This window comes from Vigna unguiculata, chromosome 3 (assembly GCF_004118075.2).
Source record: "Vigna unguiculata cultivar IT97K-499-35 chromosome 3, ASM411807v1, whole genome shotgun sequence".
Lineage (NCBI taxonomy): Eukaryota > Viridiplantae > Streptophyta > Magnoliopsida > Fabales > Fabaceae > Vigna > Vigna unguiculata.
This window is the reverse complement of record NC_040281.1, coordinates 58,187,045-58,207,590: the sequence shown is the minus strand read 5'-3', so window position 1 is coordinate 58,207,590 and position 20,546 is coordinate 58,187,045. Positions and strand designations below refer to the sequence as shown.

Genomic DNA, 20,546 nt, shown 5'->3' with positions numbered 1-20,546 from the left:
CTCACTCTCCTTGATTGGTGGACTTTGACTCCACTGTTCTTGGTCGTTTTTTTAACGTGGGAAAGATCTTCCATGAAAAAGAATGTAAGAAAAGGGTGAACCACGAAAATGGAAATAAATGTTTTTTATTTTTATTTTTATTTATTGATTGATTTTAACGGAGTAGGAAAAGTCAAGGCCATGGTAGAAGCAGTTATGTTGTAGCATAAATGCATGAGCCTAGCCTATTCTACCACTTATCATAGTTTTGGAAAGAAAAACCCTTTCAAATGTACTAACTGTTATATGCATGTGTCTCTCTTTTTTACTCTTTCCCTTCTTCCACCACCAACCTACACTCAAACCAATCAACATCATTGCCCTGCTTTTCACCACTCTCTCACTCCATTCACCTATTTTTTTATCTTCTTTCTTCATTCCCATGCCTATTTTTAAATATTTACAGTTTCAAACTCTTTCGAAATATCCAACTCTATACCACTTAGTTGCCTTTAAATCACTGCATCAACTGAAAACTATCACATAACTAATTTCTATACCCCACTTTTTTAAGTTTGATGTCGAAATTCCATAACCCACACGCATTCACGAATCCAGAAACATCGAAGGATTAATGAGAAAACGAGCAATCTCAATTTTGAAAGTTACATTTAGGGTTTGACTAAATGATTCTTGGCAAGAAGAAAAAATAGTCTGCACATGACAAAAAATCTGTTCGTTTTGTAATGATGATGTCAGTGGTGGATTTTTAACACTGTTTATATGTTTGGTACTGTAAAGAAATATGCTTTTTCCTGCATATGACAGTCATTAATTTGAGGAAAGTTGAGGCATTTAATTTTGGGAGAGGTAAGATGAATAGAGTGGGTAGAAGGACAGAGTTAAAAATTAATTTTTCTGTATTTGGCTATAGGAAGCAAATTGTAAATGTAGTTTATTTATGAAAGTTTGGTTTGAAATTTTAATTTTGGGTGCTGAATTCCCATTAGGGCATGCAAAGAGGGTGAGATGATGAGGTTTGAGAAAGAAAAAGAGGGAATTGTGTGGGTATGGGAATAGGACAAAGACAATGATTATGAGGAAATTTCAAAGAAGCTACACCAAAGAATGTCAGGTGTTAGTATTGTACTTTTTCTAGTTTGAATCTGGATTCATTGACACAATGCTGACACCAAAGGATTATAAAAACAAACACCTGGGTTTTATTTATTATTATTATTATTATTATTAGTGAATTTGTTATCAGATTAGAAATGCGAAAAAATATATAAGTTTTTTGGAAGAGAATAATTCCATGTTAATTTGTTTTACCAGATGTTAATATTAATGAAAAGTTTGCTATATATAGAGATGGGATTAAATGAATGGTCCCTCAATCTTATCTAACATTTTGAATTTGAAATTGATTCTTTTGATTCTGCGTGTTATGTTTCATAAATTGGGTAGAGTTTCGGTCAAAACGAAGTTACAGGGAGAATATCCTCATATTTTTATACAGAAAGTAAAGTAATACTATAAAAGTATAAACATTATAAGACTTGCTATGGACAAATATAGATAAATGATTAAATTAAAGATACCTCGATCTCCAACATTTGAATTTGAATTTCATACTTGAGATTCCAGTGGTGGCATTATATATAGAAAATTAATACGGTAATATTTGAAAAAGGTTAATATTTTTAATAGTGTGTTTAATTTTTATTTTTCTTTCAAATTTTACATTTAATATCTAATTTTTTTTATCAACTTTCTCTCTATATTTTTTTTAACATTTTTTTAATAGTCTGTTTTCTATATCAAATAACTCAATAATTATGTTAATTGTCCAACAAATTATTACGCTATTTGTGAATCCGATCGACAAAGCATTTAAGATGATAATAACATAGAAATAAAAATTCATAAAATAGTGTTTAAAGATTTTTTTTTATCGGAAAAGATTAAAAATAAACCTTTTAACTATAAGGTTCAAAAATATATTAAACTCTAAACAAATTATAAAATTAAGAGATTGATGATAACTATTTATGTGATAGTGATGTGGAAATTAGGTATATTTCAAAATAAAATTTAATAGATACTCATTAACTTAATTTTATATCGTTGTGTAAGATAAAATTGTTGACTTTTATAATGCTTTGTAACATGAGTTTATTAACTTTTATTATTTTGCTAAAATAAATTAGTTAACCTTTTCGAAATCTTTTGTCAATTTTTATAATTAGAAATTACTCCATTGGTTCCGTTTTGAAGCGTTGTTTAAGATTTTTAAGAGAAATTATTAAATGTTATAATTTTTTGGTTTAATAAAATATTTATAACATTTTCTATTTTATTATTTTTATTTTCATTTCAAAAAATTGATAATTAAATAATAAATTATAAAAAATTACGCTTAAAAAGAAAATGAAAATGAGAAGATGAGGGAGTATTAACTATAGTTTATGGTTAAGTATAAATTAGGTTTATACAGTAGTGCGGTAATTAAACTTATTTTAATAAACTTAATTTTTAAGATTTAACACTGAATTATATGTACGAAGTGTAATAAATGTTTATAGAATTCTCTAGATACTTAATTTAATGTTGGTTCAAGTCAAGTGATGTGGATCATTTGGTGCAGTTAAACTAAACCACTTACCTATAAAGTCATAAACACACGAGTTTCTTGTAATATGTACAACTGTAATTATAAATCATTTTTATTTGGATTAGAGAATGGAAAATAAAGATATTTAAATTAGATGAAACAAATGTTTCATTATCATAGATTTATTATATTTATTGCTTTGACATAATTTTTAATTAATTGCTATTATAATAGTTATAATTTTTAAATGTTAATAGAGTATTTATGACATAATAAGTATATTAAAAATATAATTATTAGTTTATAATATAAATATGTAAAAATTCATTATGTAATTGATTGTATTATAATCGATTGCGTTAAAATATCCTCATTTATTTTGTTTTCTTTAAAGATAAATACAATTTGAAAAATTGTCTTGAAATTTTCATTTTTGTGTTTACATCATAGAGGAAGACAGATTCACGCTCCACTCTTCTATCCTAATCCAACTGTACCATATACATGATTCACATAGAGATATTATTGGAAGTAGTTTGATTATTTGTCTAACATTATTTATAAATCAAACTAAAGTTAATCAACTTTATATTTGTTAAAAATAATATTTAAATTTCTCACATGTTTTATATATTTTATATAAGGACTTAATTTCTCACACAATCTTTAAATTAATAATTAATTTAAATACTGATTCTTTATTAATTAATATTAAAAATTAATTAGAATCTACTTCACAAAACAATTATAATTTTTTATTTATAATAAAAACTATTTTAGATATTAATCATTTTTAGTCTATAAATTAACATTTAAATACTAATTAACTTTATCTCCAAAATCGATTATAATTTAAAAATTTTATTATAATAAATATGTGACATTTTATAAATTACCAACTTATTTTAACTAAAATGATTATGTGATATAAAATAATATATGATGTTTTACAGTACTTTTCAAAACTAAGCATATGAGAGGATAGTTTTTAATATATGTAAATAAATATATGTATATTTGTATTTGTAGAATTTTCTCTTATGAATAATTAAGTTCTTTTTTAAAATAAATGTTTAAAAATTAAACATAATATATATATATATATATAATATAATATATATATATATATATATATATATATATTTTGTATAATAAATATTTGTTTAAGTTCGTATTTTAATTGAAATGTAGATTTATAAAATTTTGAAAATCATATTATAACATAATATATTATGAGATATATAATTAAAGTAAGAAATATTATAAGTGTTATAGAATTTTTAGAATGTGTAAAAATATAAAAAATAAAAAATATATGATATTTTTTGTTTTTGTTTATAAGGCCCACACTGTTCCATTACTTTAAGAGAATCACCGACCAAGGAGGCGACATTTTCATGATAAGATATCTTAATAATTATTAAACTATAAATATTTTCCTTATAATTTAAATGTCATTTCGTTTTAATGCAGATATTTAAATCATTACGAATCGATATTAATTTGTAGACTTTTTTCTTACTAACTTTAATTTAAATTTTCATTGAAAATTTTGAAAGATTCACTTCATAAATGAATTCATTATTAAATCATAAACTAATGGCATTTGAATGTTCTTCTCACTCGTATTAGGTAGTATTTTTTTTATTTATTTTTTTTTTTCGGTGCGTACCTAGAAACACATATTAAACAACATTAATTCTTTTTAAGTGATACCTTAATTATTAAAAACACTTAATTATTTTAAATAAATAATAAGTGTTGCATTGGAAATAAGTGTTGTATTGGATTCTTACTTTTTATGTAAAGAGAATAATATTTAATATATAAATTAGCTCATTGTTTATTTTTATATTCTTTTATACGCATCAATTATAATATAACTAAGTATAGATAGAATATAATGATTGAGTTAATATGTTCAATAATACAAATAGTTTAAATAAGATAGAGTATATAGATTGTATTATTTAAGTAAAATAAATAAATAGAAAAGTTAATTATTTTAATTTTATTTTGTAAAAAATATTTTTCTTCTTTCTTCTTTATTTTTTAGATTTTTAAATGATTATTAATCTTTTCATAATTATGAATTCATCTTTGGTAAGTTTTCTTTGTTAGTTTTATGGGAAGGGTTGTATTTCTAATTGCTTGTCCTTTTATAGATATGAGTTTACTTTATAAATCCACGAAAAGTGAAATATTTATCTCCTATTATAATTCATTTTTTAATAATTATTTGTCTGATCTCTTTTCTAGTCAGTTTTATGAGTAATGTTGTATTTGTTTAATTATCTTTTTTTCTTGAGTTGGTTTTACGAGAATAGTTTTATCTAACGTTTGGACTTTGCATTTTAGTTTTTGGGAGATAAATATGAATCTTTGTTAGTTCAAGGACATGATGGTGTGTTTAGATTGGTGATAAGAGAATTTTATGTATAAGTTTAGACTTTTCGTTGGAGTAACAAAGCTAAGAGCTTAAGCTTGGTTAAGCAAGTTATAGATATAAGAGAAGCTAATTGTAATTTTCTAGCACCTTGTGATCACAATGAGAAGCTAATTATGATAAGAGTAGTCTTCTTGGATGTGATTATGTGACTTGATCACAATGAGTTTGAGTTTTTTGTGTACGGAATGTATTTTGTTCGTAAACATTCGAAGCATTTGAAGTTTTGATATAAATAATATATGGTTATGATATCTTTTAGAATTATTTGATAATAATCATAGTTTTGGAAAACAGTTTATGTTCTTAATATACATTACTAGTTAGTATTGTGTTATAAGAATGGGATATTTAATTGTTGAAAGTTATGAAAATATTTTTTTGACTAATTTGGCACGATTTCTTCAAATTTGAATATTTGACTTATGCGTATACTAACTGTTTCGGGGTAGGGACCAAGAGCCCACTAAAAGAACTCCACTTCGCGATATCTTCCTCCTCTCCAACGACTTCAGCAAAGTCCACTCCTTAGCTCGATCGATTGGGATGGCGATCGGGGTACCTGTCTAAAATACTCCGATGCTTAAGTTAGAAGGGACCGATCGGTGTGTCAGATTACCCGTCGTAATAAATGCGCAATTAAGATCCTTACCAACTTACCTTTGGGTCCTATTTATAGCTTTTGGCATGGGCCTGTAATTAGGGTTTCTTAATCACGGCCCAATGATCCCTTAATGACGATTAATGACTCGTTTAACCCATAATCGTTGGCTTAAGTTATATGACCGTACGACCGATGGTCGCTTGACTAGGTTAAATGACGATGTTCTCGACAAGCTAGTAATGTGTTTTACCGATCGCCCGTCAGGTGTTTTTATGAGGTCCGTCGCTGTTGTTTTACCGGTGAACCGATGGACTCTAAAGGTCAGAGGGTCTATCGTCGCTGTTGTACCGATGGACCGATGGACCCTTGAGACAAGAAGGTCCGCTGCTGTTAATTTACCGATGGACCGATAGGCGCTCAAGGCTGGAGGGTCCATCGCTACTGTTCTACCGATGAACCGATGGTCTCTAGAGGTCAGAGGGTCCATCGTTGCTGTTCTACCGATGGACCGATAGGCGCTCAAGGCTGGAGGGTCCATCGCTACTGTTCTACCGATGAACCGATGGTCTCTAGAGGTCAGACGGTCCATCGTTGCTGTTCTACCGATGAACCGATGGTCCTTTAATGGTGCTACACGGTTGTTCGCTTACCCGTGAGATCGATGGTCCCCTGGGGGTCAGGAATGGCCGATTGACCGATTGGACATACTGTACACAAGCCCCCCCAGCCTCGAGCGATAGGGATGAAGCGAAGAGGTTTCTCAGACCGTGGTGCCGATTGACCACTGGCGTTTCTCAACGGTTACATTGTCTCGTGGAACGTGCCTAGCAGTTATGATCTGAAGCGTCGCGAAGCTGGGACCGTCGATCCGAATGTGATCGTAGGGTCCTGGGGCTGCCACGTGTCACATGGTCCCCCCTATAAATAGGTTTGTGTGACTGTCGTTATTTTCACACTTTCCTTTCTCTTTCTAGCCGAGCTTCCGATCGTTTTTCTCTATCTGCAGGTAAAAATGTCTTCAAGCGCATCGGATTCAGATGGTCTGTCGGGTGGAGCGGTCAGGTATTCTGGGGACGCTGGGTCGGTTTCCGCCCTGTTTGAGTCGTCTGAGTCGGGAACTTCGCTCGGGGGAGTGTCGAGCGGCGCGAGTTCCCTAATTCTCCTAAGTGGCAGTTCTGAGGCCGATCCACCGGTCGCAGAGGCGGCGGAGCAGGTCGCTGCTTCTGATGAAAGCGGGGACATCATCGGGATTGACGTTGGCGACGAAGGGGACGAAGTCAATCTGCCGGAAATATCGGGATATGATTGGGCCCCCTATGAGCCGCGTACGCTCGTGACAAGGTTTCGCTGGGGGAACGACCTGGGGGATCTGGTCGAGCGGACCAGAATATTCAGCGAGGAGGTAGAGGATGGACACCTTCGGGTCAAGATATGCGCCGGCAACGAGAGAGTGTGTCACGGGAAGAGAGAGGCGAAGCTAGACTTCTTCTACGTGTACGCCTGCCTTTTCCATGATCTAGGTTTGAACGTGCCGTTTGCCGATTGGCAGATGGCAGTCCTCCGCCAGATCCAGTGTGCACCGACGCAAATTCACCCGAACGCATGGGCGTCTATGCAGGCGTTCGACGTCCTTTGCCGGGCGGCCGGCCTGACGCCCACCATGCCTTTGTTCCTTCATTTCTATAAGACGCGGCCGACGGCGTCTAAGGGTTGGGTTTCGTTCCTCGGGGCGAACAAGAGCTTGTTCACCCTCTATCTTGCCTCCTATAAGGGTTTCAAGACCGGATTTTTTAAGGTCGCGATTCCCCGCAAGGGAAGGAGATATATCTTTGACGAGCAGGATCGTCCTAAGTTTCCGCTTTATTGGACGGCGTTCCCACCTCCCACGGATGCTTGGGCTGAAGAACAGTTGACACCGGCCGAGCGGGCTGACCTGGCCGTCCTTAAGACCCTGCCCGACAAGATCCACCCGCGGCCGTTGATCCAATGCATCCGCTCCCCGGACATATCGAGGGCGGTTTATGGTTAGTTGTTCTGATATTATCGATCGTCGATCTTGGTCGCAGTTTAACTTATTTGCTTTGCTGTTTTACAGATATAATGGCTCGGACGACCGCTGCTAACGCCGAGTTCGTGGCTCGTGCTAAGGCTCGACGGAGGGGGGAGGATACTGCTGAGGAGGTGGTGCCGATAACGACCGTCCCTGCAGCCCCTCAGGCCGATCGAGCTCCTCCTTCCACCGCCCCTGCCGGGACTTCGGGTGCCGTCTCGCGGCCTCGTCTGATTGTGAAGGGGCCCGGTTCAGGTGCTGGCGCCACTGCTGCTGGGGACAAAGGCAAAAAGTCTAAGAAAGATGACTCCCCGTCCGACCGACCTCTCAAAAAACAAAAGAAAGGGGAGGCGTCTGGATCCCTGGCCGACGCTTTCCTCGGCGGCGGCGTGCGCCTTGATGACGAGGTTTTTCTTCAGTTGGGACCTCGAATGACCGAGGCGCTGAAGGACGTGTCTGAAGAGGATGCCCTTCGGACCGCCGGGGAGCTCACTCTCAGGCTAGCTGCCCTGTACACCAAGTTTCCTCGCCCCGAGCGGAGCAGAATAGAGGATTTGGAGAAGGAGCTTGCAGCGGCCAAGGCTGAGCTCAACGAAGTGAAAGCGTCGGCGGCTGACCTGAAGACCCAGTTTGATCGGCTCAACGGTATTAAAGCCGAGCACGCCAAGTGCGCCGGCCTATTGAAGGCTGCAGACGATCGAGCGAAGGCGGAGCAGGCGAAAGCAGGTGAAGCCGCTGATGACCTGCGCAAGCTTCAGCGACGCTTCGATGATCTTACTCTGGAGCACATGGCCGCCGCTGGTTCAGCTGCCGACTGGCAGAAGAAGGCGAAGGACTTGGAGGCCGAACTAGGAGTGGCCGATGAGCAAGTATTTGCTCAATATGAAGCGGGTTTCCAGAATGTCGTCGACCTTGCTGTCTTTTACTACAACTGCTCTCCCGATCGGTTCGATGTTCATATGGGGGTGGTTGATGGGAGGGTTACGAGGGTCTTCGACCGGCTGGACGAGGTCAATGACCCACCTGTATAAGACTTGTAATTCGTATATTTTGATATAACCGATCGAACCCGATCGACCGTTCGATTGATCGCGTTCGCTCGGTTATTAGGTTACTTTTTGACAAACACTTATGTAAATTTTTAGCCCCTTATTTATTTCATCGATTGACCTGCTTTCATTCGTTTATTGCTTCACGCTGGCGACCGGCCGTACTTCTGTTGTTTACTAGCGTTGGCGATCGGCCGTCTTAATTGTTTATCTTGTTAATTTGGGTTGCACTTAGATTTGGGCTGACTGGACGACCGATGGATCTCTTGTAAAACTAGCATGATTATCTGTTCTGTATGGTTGTCGTTTGTGCGCTCAATTTTAGTTTTTTAGATCGTTGGTGCGGTACCCTCGATCGGTTAGGACAGCTCGTGTCACTCGTTTACCCGTAGGGTGATTAGATCGCTGGGATCGGTGCTGACAGAGCGGGTCTTCCTCTTGGAAGTCCCCGTCTCGATCGGTCAGGCTTTGCTCGTGTCCCGTGGGGAGCCCCATCGGTCAGATTGTTAGATGAAGTATGAAACGCTCATTTTATTCATGATTAACTGTAATACATTTTGATGTGTGACGCGTTCCATGTGTTGGGTATTTCTTTGCCGCTCAAGTGCTCCAGCCGATAGGCTCCGTTCTGGAGGCTCTCGGTCACGCGGAACGGGCCCTCCCAATTTGGTGCCAGCTTTCCCTGTGTTGACTTCTTTCGTGCGTCGTTGGTTTTTCTCCAAACTAAATCTCCCTTGACGAAACTTCTTGGTTTGACCTTCGCATTATACCTTCTTGCCACCATTCTCTTGCACGCTTCAGCTCGCACGGCCGCCCGTTCTCTTCGTTCGGTTGTCCAATCTAGCTCCTCGCGCATTCGTCCACAATTCACCTCCAAGTCTTGCATTTCCCGCCGAAGGGTCGGTTCCCCAACCTCGACCGGCAGCATGGCGTTTGTACCATATGTCAGGTTGAAAGGAGATTCCCCGGTCGTCCCGTGTGGCGTGCATCGGTAGGCTCAAAGGACTTGTGGCAGCTCGTCAACCCATGCTCCCTTGGCCTCTCCCAATCTTTTTTTTAACTCAGCCACTATAACTTTGTTCATGGCTTCAGCTTGACCATTGGTTTGGGGATGCTCGACCGAGCTGGTAACATGTCTTATCCCTACCTGCTTATAGAAGTCCTTCAGCTTTTTGTCAATGAACTGACGACCGTTGTCAGTGATGATCGTGTGGGGAAGGCCGAAGCGACATATAATGTTGCGCCAGACGAAGGAGTGAACCTGCCTAGCGGTGATATTAGCCAAAGCCTCCGCTTCGACCCATTTAGTGAAGTAGTCGACTGCTACGAGTATGAATTTCTTCTGCGCTCGACCGATTGGGAAAGGTCCGACGATGTCCATGCCCCATTGAGCGAACGGCCACGGGGCTGTCAAACTGTGTAGCTCGGTCGGAGCCCTCTTCATATCATTTCCGTGGGCTTGACATCCTGCGCACTTGCGTATCATGGCTTCGCAATCTTCTTCCATGGTCGGCCAAAAATATCCCGCTCGGAGTATCCTTGCTTTCATCGTTCTCCGACCGGTATGCATCCCGCAGATGCCATTGTGGACCTCGTTCATGACGTATTCCGCTTCGTCTGCTGATAGGCACTTCAAGAGTGGCGTTGTGAAGCCTCTCTTGTATAGATCTTCTCCGATGATCACAAACCGGAGCGCTCGTCTCCTCTCCGTCGGCCTGACCTCTTCTCCAGCCTCGCACTTCTTTAAGAGTTCTCGCACCTCGCTGGTCCAATCAACCGATCGACCTGCTACGGCGCATTCTCCTGCTGAAGGTCTCATCAGGGTTTGCCTGATAATTGTCTTTAATTGCCCCTTCTCTTTTCCTTCCGCTAACTTCGATAGCCTGTTGGCTCGGGCGTTCTCCGCTCGGGGTATGTGATGGACGGTCACCTCCTCGAATTCCTTCATGGCTTCAACAGTCTTGTGATAGTACTGGAGTAATAAGTCGTCCTTAACCTGATATTCTCCTTGCACTTGTCCGACCACAAGCTTAGAGTCGGTGTTACATCTCAACTTTGTTGCACCCAGGTCTTTCGCTAGCCTTAACCTGGCGATCAGCGCTTCATACTCCGCCTGGTTATTTGAGGCTTTAAACTGGAACTGCAAGGAGTGCTCCACTGTGAAGCCGTTCGGTCCTTCAATGACGATTCCCGCTCCGGCACTTCGTTTGTCCGACGACCCGTCGACGAACAGAATCCATGTTTGCTCGGACGAAGAGATCGGTCCATGGAGTTCGGCTGCAAAGTCGGCCAAATGCTGCCCTTTGATAGATCCTCTAGGTTCGTACTTGAGACCGAACTCGGATAACTCAACTGACCATGCGATCATTCGACCGGCCAAGTCGGGCTTCCGGAGTATCTTGGCTATAGGGTGATCGGTTCGGACGACCACCTGGTGACTCTGGAAGTACTGGCGCAACCGACGTGAGGCCGTTAATAACGCCAAGGCTATCTTCTCTATCAACTGATACCTCGTTTCTGCGTTCTGTAGAACTCGGCTGATGAAATAAACAGGCCGCTGCTCCGGGGCTTCTTGTATCAATGCTGCGCTGATCGTGTCGTTAGATACCGACAGGTATAACTGCAGGGGCAACCCTTCTACCGGTCGGCTCATGATTGGTGGACTGGTGATCATCTCCTTTATTTGTTGAAATGCCGCCTCGCACTGGTCATCCCACTTCTCTGCGGTCTGCCTCTTCATGATCTTCAGGATCGGCCTAACCTTCTCCGTCAGCCTGGGCAGAAAACGTGCCAGAGAAGTCAGCCGCCCCATTAACCATTGAACCTCCTTCAGGTTTTTAGGGCTCCTCATCTCCACGATAGCAGTGCACTTGTCTGGATTCGCCTCTATGCCTCGGGCGGTCAGCATGAAACCTAGAAATTTCTCCGCCGGCACCCCAAAGACACACTTCTCTGGGTTGAGACGCATGTTATACTTGCGTACCTAGCGGAAGACCTCGCCGAGGTCGCGTACATGGTCTTCGGCAGTCTGCGATTTCACGACCATGTCGTCCACATAGACTTCCATGGACCGACCGATCTGCCCGCGGAAGACCCGGTCCATCAACCTCTGATAGGTAGCCCCTGCGTTCTTCAGACCGAACGGCATGACTTCGTAGCAGAAGTTTGCTCGATCTGTGATGAACGCCGTTTTAGACCTGTCCGGGCCATACATAGGGATTTGGTTATACCCTGAGTATGCGTCCAGAAAGCTCAGGAAGTTGTGCCCCGAGGCCCCGTCTACCAGCCGATCGATGCTGGGCAGGGGATATGCGTCCTTTGGGCAAGCTTTGTTCAGATCAGTGAAGTCAGTACACATCCTCCACTTCCCGCTCGGCTTTTTTACCATGACCACGTTAGCCAGCCATGTCGTGTACTTGATTTCCCTGATAAAACCAGCTCCTTCTAGTTTTCTCACCTCCTCCTCGACCGCCTGCCGTCTTTCTTCTCCCATCTTTCTTTTCTTCTGAGCGACCGGCCGGGCTTCTCGGAAAATGGCTAGCTTGTGGGACATCACGTCTGGGTGGACGCCTGGCATGTCGGCGCTCGACCACGCGAATAGATCTTTGTTTTCCAGGATCACGGCGCCGATGATCTCTTCCTCTTCCGCGCTCAGGGCTCCCCCAATCTTCGTGAGTTGTCCAGGTTGGCTCCCGATGAAGATCTCCTTGGTCTCTCCTTCTGGTTGCAGCCTATCCTCTATGTTCGTTCGGGGATCTAGGTCCGTCATCGCTACCTCCGATCGGTGTTGTTTACGCGGTCGGCTGTGAGGCCTGATCCTCAATCCTGCAGCATAGCACTGCCTGGCGACCTGTTGATCTGCATGCACCGTGCATATCGTCCCCTTGTCCGATGGGAACTTCATGGCCAGGTGCAGGGTAGACACAATCGCTCCGAAGGCGTTCAAACAGGGTCTCCCTAGCAACACATTGTATGAAGTGTTAGCTTCAACAAGAAGGAATCTAACTCTTACCTCTCGGCCATCCTTCCTCGAGCCGATCCTCGTGCGAAGATCTACGTATCCCCTCGTGTCCACCCGTTCGCCCGAGAAACCTACTATCTGCTCGTTGTACGGCACGATCAGGTCCTCGGAAAGGTTCATCCTTTGGAAAGTTTTCCAGTATAGGATGTTGACAGAGCTTCCCTGGTCGACCAACACCTTCCCGATCCCATATTCGGCCACTTCTATCGAGATAACCATCGGGTCGTGATGATCAGGATCGGGCGCCTTGAAGTCGTCGTTTGTGAATGTGATGGGAGGCATCGATCGGATCTTCTTCTCGACCAGATGGACCGACTTCAGCGCCCGAACGTGCCTCTTTCGGGCTGCGGAGCTTGACCCTCCTCCGGCGAACCCCCGGAGATGGTGTTGATATAACCCCTCAGGGGTCTTTCCTGGCTACGACTGCGGCTCCTTCTCGGACTCCGTTGTGACCGAGACGGTCCTCTCCTACGCTTCTCGCGCTCGGGTTCCCTTTTCTTCTCCGATCGGGTTGGGGGGACTCTTCTCCTCGGGCTCTGGTTCCTCACCGGACTCCGCTGGGGACGATCTTGCCGAATGTATTTCTTCAAGTGTCCCTGTCGAATGAGCTCTTCTATCTTGTCGCGGAGCGTGTGGCATTCTTCGGTAGTATGCCCGATAGTCCGATGGTACTGGCAATGCTTGCTCCCGTCTGCATCGGGCGGCGAAGGCTTCTTCCTAATCGCTGGGAGCGAATCGGCGCTGAAGGCCTCCTGCAGGATCCTAGCTCGGGGAACAGCCAGGGGGGTGTAGGTTGTGAACTTCGGTGGCTTCCTCTCGGTAGGTCGGGCTACCGGTTTGCTCGATCTGGGAGCTATCGGCTTTGGGAGTGCAGCATCCTCTTTCTCCCTCTTCTTCACCCTGAACTCCTGCATGTCTTCCATTTGTATGAATTTGGCTGCGCGTTCCCTCATTTCTTCCATCGTCTGCGGCTTCTTACGGCTTATCTTGTCCGCAAAAACTCCTGGCTGGAGTCCGTAAGAGAAGTGATGCCGCGCGATCTCGTCACTGAGACCTTTTATCTTGACCGACATTCGGTTATACCGATCAAGGTAACTCCTCAGTGATTCCCCATCCTCCTGTCGGATGTTCACCAGATTGTCGACCGTCAAAATGGCCGGTTTCAGGGGCGCGAACTGTGTGCTGAACCTCGCCTTCAGAGTAGCAAATGAGTCGATACAACCGGTCGGTAGCTCAGAGAACCACTCCAGCGCCTCCCCGGTGAGTGAGGTTGAGAAGACTCGGCACCAGATGGGATCGCTGACAGCATGAAACATCATCTGATGCATGAAGACCCGCATGTGGTTGTCTGGATCGGTCGTGCCGTCGTACTTGTCAAACGTCGGCATTTTCCATTTCTCCGGTAGCGGCGTTTCTAAGATGTACGAGGTGAAGGGGGAGGACCTCGACGCGGGGATCGGCTGTCGTGACGGGCGACCCCCGTTGTTCGCTCCTGAACTCTCCGCCACCGTGTGTGACGGGTTTCCTCTTGAGGCCTGCGTCCTATCAACCCGAGCTGGCTGTGATTGTTCATGTCCCGTAGGTGGAAGACGGCTCTCCACCCGCTCAGCATCTCGATGCTGTTGTACTCGACTTAGCCTGTTCGGGTCGGGTACGGTCGGGGTCGAAGGGATTTCGTCCTCCTTCTGCCTTAAGATGGCATTCTCCTCACGTAAAATCTGCATCTGCGTTTCATAGTTCCTCTGCATCTCGTCCATTCTCTGCTGCATCAATCGTATCATCTCCCTAGTATCCGCTTGATCATCTGCTAACCTCCCTCCGTCCATGTTGCTGTTTCGGTTCCTTGTGGTCACCATATGGGTATATTCTCAAAGGAGATTGCTCGACCCCACGGTGGGCGCCAAAATGTTTCGGGGTAGGGACCAAGAGCCCACTAAAAGAACTCCACTTCGCGATATCTTCCTCCTCTCCAACGACTTCAGCAAAGTCCACTCCTTAGCTCGATCGGTTGGGATGGCGATCGGGGTACCTGTCTAAAATACTCTGATGCTTAAGTTAGAAGGGACCGATCGGTGTGTCAGATTACCCGTCGTAATAAATGCGCAATTAAGATCCTTACCAACTTACCTTTGGGTCCTATTTATAGCTTTTGGCATGGGCCTGTAATTAGGGTTTCTTAATCACGGCCCAATGATCCCTTAATGACGATTAATGACTCGTTTAACCCATAATCGTTGGCTTAAGTTATATGACCGTACGACCGATGGTCGCTTGACTGGGTTAAATGACGATGTTCTCGACAAGCTAGTAATGTGTTTTACCGATCGCCCGTCAGGTGTTTTTATGAGGTCCGTCGCTGTTGTTTTATCGGTGAACCGATGGACTCTAAAGGTCAGAGGGTCTATCGTCGCTGTTGTACCGATGGATCGATGGACCCTTGAGACAAGAAGGTCCGCTGCTGTTAATTTACCGATGGACCGATAGGCGCTCAAGGCTGGAGGGTCCATCGCTACTGTTCTACCGATGAACCGATGGTCTCTAGAGGTCAGAGGGTCCATCGTTGCTGTTCTACCGATGGACCGATAGGCGCTCAAGGCTGGAGGGTCCATCACTACTGTTCTACCGATGAACCGATGGTCTCTAGAGGTCAGAGGGTCCATCGTTGTTGTTCTACCGATGGACCGATAGGCCCTCTAGAGGTCAGAGGGTCCATCGTTGCTGTTCTACCGATGAACCGATGGTCCACTAAATTGTTGTATTTTATGAACATGTTATATTTAAATATTATTATAGTATGATGAATTAAGTCTTTAAATCGAATGAAAATGCATAATAATAATAATAATAATAATAATAATAATAATAATAATAATAATAATAATAATAATAATATAACATGTGATATGTTGTAGACATATAGTTATTTCAGATGAGGTAATATTATGTTAATATATGTATTGAATTTGAGATTATGAAAGAGTTATTTTGATTCTATTGATATTGGACTCACAAAGAAAAAAAAATATTTGGTTGTGAAAATTTACAACGATTACAATGTGAAAAAAAAAATATATTTTGTATATTACAAAACTATTAAAATTCATATAATGCTCCATCAGTGTATCTACAATTGTTCTTTAATAGATACTATAAAAATTGATATGAAAAGTCGTAGTTATTATAATTTTATATTAATGATTTAACTAACATGCTATAAATAAATACGGAGTCTTAGACTATTTTAATATTTCACAGTATATTTTCTTCTAACTAAACCTCAACTCGCAATTGCAATATTATCGTTTTCGCTTATGTTAAAATATTTATTTGAAAAGATGTAAACTAAAAATAACTTATATTAACTTGTTTTGATACTGGAAATATTAAAATGAATTAAAATAAGTCATTGTAATATTAAGTTGTATTTATAAACTCCAATAAATATCTAAACATCATCTCGCACTCTCTTTTCTTTTATTTCAGTCCCTAAACAAAACTTGAAACTTCTAATAAATGCTATGTCTATCAATTAGATGTACTGAAGATATTCCCTGTCGCTAATTTTAGAAAGTAATTTAATAATTAGTTGGGAGATACAAGAGAAAAAAATAAAAAATTAAAAAAAAAACAATTTATATAATTTATAAATATAGTTTTATTTAATGAAATTGTGTTATGACAAGAATATGTTTTCCTTTATTATATGGGTGAAGGTGTGGTGGTATTAAATATGGTACCTAAATTCATAGATGCATTGAACAATGGGTAAGGGAGATGGTAATGGTGGCTTGATGCAATTATGAATTTAGTTGAAAGTAGTTTAGGTCTCAATTTATATTGAATGCATTCTGAATGTGTAGGTCCTATAAAAATGAATGAGAACGACAATGATATGGCTACCTTCCAATGCAAGTACCAGCAGATGCGCATGCCCATAAATTTACTCACTTCTTAAACTACCTTCATCTTCAACCATTTCTTAAGGATTTCATTTCGGAGATGATTTTATTTATATCCTATTTGCAAGTACAATATATATATATATATATATATATATATATATATATATATATATATATATATATAATTCTATGTATATATTATATAGTATTAATAAAATTGTACTATACTAGGCGGTTGAGACCGGTATGATTAACCACTCAGTCCCAACCACTAACTTATAGTCCCAATATCAACAGAATAATTGGTTAGCTGTACAAAAAGATCATGCATACATAATTGTACTCCTAATTTAAGAAATAATAGTTAAATTCCCAAGATCAAGTTACATGTCTCGCATAAGTCCTAGCCCAGCCTTATAGGTCCATAAGAGGTCCACTCAGTCCAATAAAGGCTCAGCCTATAAATAAGCTAAATTGTGATTAATACTCTATAAATATACATGGATCCCAGTAATTAAAGGTACACAATTCATTATTTCACTAATCTGTGATTTGATTTTTGAGAGTTTTTTTGCTTACTTAATTGTGAGAGTCTTTTCCACAGGTAATTTCTAAAATGTCCAATTCGCCTACATTACAAAGACATATCCCAAAGAATAGAGAAGTATCCATCTCGAAGAGTCAAGAATTTGATAAGATTTAATTTGTAGTTCCTGATATTCTGATATTGTTTTCTCATAAAAAAAAACATAGCACAAGTTTATAGCATTAAAAATTATATAGAATATGTATAATTCTAAGTTTCTTAACATACAAAATCAAATTCAACTAGCTCAAATTAAATATGGGGAATGTTTCTTTATGTTTATCATCTAAAAAAAATGTTTTTAACAAATACGATTTATCTTTGTCGTATATGTTTGTTTAATCTGTTTTTAAAATAAATACAGTCAGATTTTAGTTTATTTTAATAAGTAAATTGCATCTATTTATTAAATAAATGATTTTTAAAATTTATTTAAAAAATATTGATTTTATGATTAAGCAAACTAATGTACAGGTGGATAATGTGAAGTAGGTCGTATGAAATAATCGTGAGTCTCGTCTCTGAGGTAAGTGGACATTTAAGTTGTCAATTCAGATAATTTACTGTCATGTAAGTTAAAGTGTGGACTCACCAAGTTTATAATTCACATTATTTTTATTTATAAGCATCTATATCTATATATATAAACAAGATTCAATTTCATCTTTTAATAAAAATTATTTTAAGTTAAAAAATTATTTTATCAATCGAATTTTCTTTAAATTTAATTATTTTTTTATTTGACTGTTTTATTTAATTTAAACATTTTTTAATTATAAAATTATCATATTAAAATTATAAAAAATTATTTATATTTAACTTTATAATTGTAATAAAATAATAATAATAATTTTAGTATTTTTTATCATCATTAAAAAAACAAATCATGTGTTTTCACTGCTAATATATAAATATGCATATAAATTTTTACTTTATAATTTACTTTAATTTTTTTAATAATATTTTTTCTTTATTTACTTATAGTAACCGGAAAAATATTTTGTAATTGATATGTTTAGAGTATATTCATATTTTGATGAGATATTTGAATTTAGGATTAAAAAGTTATAAACAATTTTCTAAAATATTTTTTAATTTTTTTAATTTATGTAAGTCAAACCTGTTAACCTATTAGTTTTTTGTGAATCACTTTGTCCCAATCCGGATCCAAATGAGTGGGCCAACCGACATTCACACTCCTAATAGTCCACGGTGAAAAAAAAAATTCTAAAATACCAGTATTTAGATGAAAGCTTTTCTTATAATTTTCTTTTAATACATACATGCTCTTTCATTTGTATGAAAAAAAAATTTCAAAGAAAATTAATTTAAAAAAAAAAAACTTCCGGTTCTCTTCTATTGTCTTTCCACTCTATTTCATATATTATTTTAAAACCAAAGGAAATACAAATATAAAGTAATGTTTTTTTTTAAATAAATCTTATTTTGAGGTTTAAGTTTAAAGAAAATTTTATTTGGATAAAAGATTTAAGTGAAGGTCCATAGAAGGAATAAGAAAACCATTTTCGAAAGCTAGTAAATGAGACAATGACAAAATTGGTGAGGCGAATAAAATATTGTATATAGATTTAGTGAAGAGGTATTGGTTCTATATCCTTATATGGTCACCACAGGAGTTTTAATTTGGTTAGTATCTACAGTACAACGTTAATGTTAGCAAAAACATTTGCCATTTACCTAACAATGATTGGTGAATACAAAGGAAGAAGCAGAGTGTCTGTGACAGATGTGAATGAAAGAAACACTGTAATAAAATGGTTGGATGATAAAAATGATTTAATTAGGATAGTAAAAAAGGGAATGGGTAAGTAAGTATAATTAGGTGTAAAATGTGTTGGTGATTATGAGTGAATGAATTGTTGTAGGTCCCTTGAAGGGATGGGTATCTTAAAGATTTGTCAGAACTTTAATAAGCAGATTTTGATAAAAGGCTGGTTTGAAGGGTTAGAAGAAGAATCTTAGTAGAAGGTGAAAGGAAAGGATTAGGTGGTTAAAGTGTATTACGTAGGCAGCAGCATGGTATCTTTTTGATTTCAGGTGAGAAGAGGTTTTGTTAATTTGTGGTAGAAAGGTAGCTAAAAGCTTGTGTGTAAAGTGTGGGAGAGAAATTGATTAATGGTGTTTGGAGATGAACAAAACCTGAAGAACATTAGTTAGTGGAGGGAAAGTAACTTTTCATGTGGCTTCATCTAAGTGGGTTTTTCTATAGTTAGTAACACTTTAAGGATTCCATGTAATCAAAAAGTTTAAAGTAAAGAAGATGCCTTGTTCATTCAAACAAAAAGCTTTTTGAGGTGGGAATTTGGCATCTTCTCCTTATCCCTTATGTCACCAAAATGGAACAAGTATACAACAATTATATTATATGTATACATACATTATACTCATTACATGGGGCGGTGCCCCTCTCATCATAACAACCTACCCTAGCCTTTTATCATTTCCTCTTCATCCATCACTCATATCGAACAATTATGTTAAATAATTCATACATACCCCACACCACCATTCATAAATAAATACCTTCTAACTATTTTTCATTTTATACCACCATTCAAGAAAAAAAAAATTCTACTATCCAACATTCCGTAAAAGTAATTAAGTACGTCTTGTTTCATTCTGTTAAGAATCCAAGTGTAAGTCTATAAGTCCTACATTGAATAGAAATGAGAAAGTAAAACATTATATAAGAATAAAAATCCATAAATGTATTGCTTTAAGGTTTTTGGTTAAGAGTGGTGTCAATGTCTTATAAGGTTGGACTCAGGTCTCATTGATGCTTGTTCTTCTCAGTGAAACCCCCACTACAGGTCCTTGTATCGAAAGTCTTTTCGTCTTAAAGTTTTTGGTTGAGAACGGTATCAATGCCTTATTATGTGTGTCACTCGATAAAATAACCTCTTGAATAATCATAGTTTTGACTTTAGAATTATAGTATGAACTACACAACTTATTAAGAAAATAAAATCTAATGGCTAATTGATGATTTAATCACATATAAAATTTCAAGGTGTTGAGAAATCAAACCAGATTATTATATTAAAACTATAAATAAAGTTAACTAATCACTTTGGTTAAAACATGTTTAATACAAATCTTATAAAAGATGCCCGGTGCATCTAATTATACCATTTTATTGACATATAATTGATTATTTATGTATTTGTGGCTTAAAGTAATTTGTTATATTTGTTATATCGAGAGTGGGTACAATACATAAAGATGGTCAAATGTTTTAAATTTTTATAAACTTAACAAGATATATGCATCTACA

The 20,546-nt window shown here is 38.7% G+C and overlaps 2 protein-coding genes across 2 annotated transcripts; both read right to left on the bottom strand.

Annotated features, from left to right (window-relative positions):
* Positions 1–9,739: 9,739 nt before the first annotated feature.
* Positions 9,740–11,710, bottom strand: LOC114175545. Its single transcript, XM_028060299.1, has one exon. The coding sequence runs from the start codon at positions 11,708–11,710 to the stop codon at positions 9,740–9,742; it is 1,971 nt and encodes a 656-aa protein (XP_027916100.1).
* Positions 11,711–13,080: 1,370 nt separating this feature from the next.
* LOC114175544 lies at positions 13,081–14,619 on the bottom strand. The gene has a single exon (XM_028060298.1). The coding sequence runs from the start codon at positions 14,617–14,619 to the stop codon at positions 13,081–13,083; it is 1,539 nt and encodes a 512-aa protein (XP_027916099.1).
* Between the last annotated feature and the right edge of the window lie 5,927 nt (positions 14,620–20,546).

Excerpts from the sequence above, each read along its gene's own strand:
- LOC114175545 (XM_028060299.1), bottom strand. The coding sequence starts at position 11,710 with ATGCGTCTCAACCCAGAGAAGTGTGTCTTTGGGGTGCCGGCGGAGAAA.
- LOC114175544 (XM_028060298.1), bottom strand. The coding sequence starts at position 14,619 with ATGGTGACCACAAGGAACCGAAACAGCAACATGGACGGAGGGAGGTTA.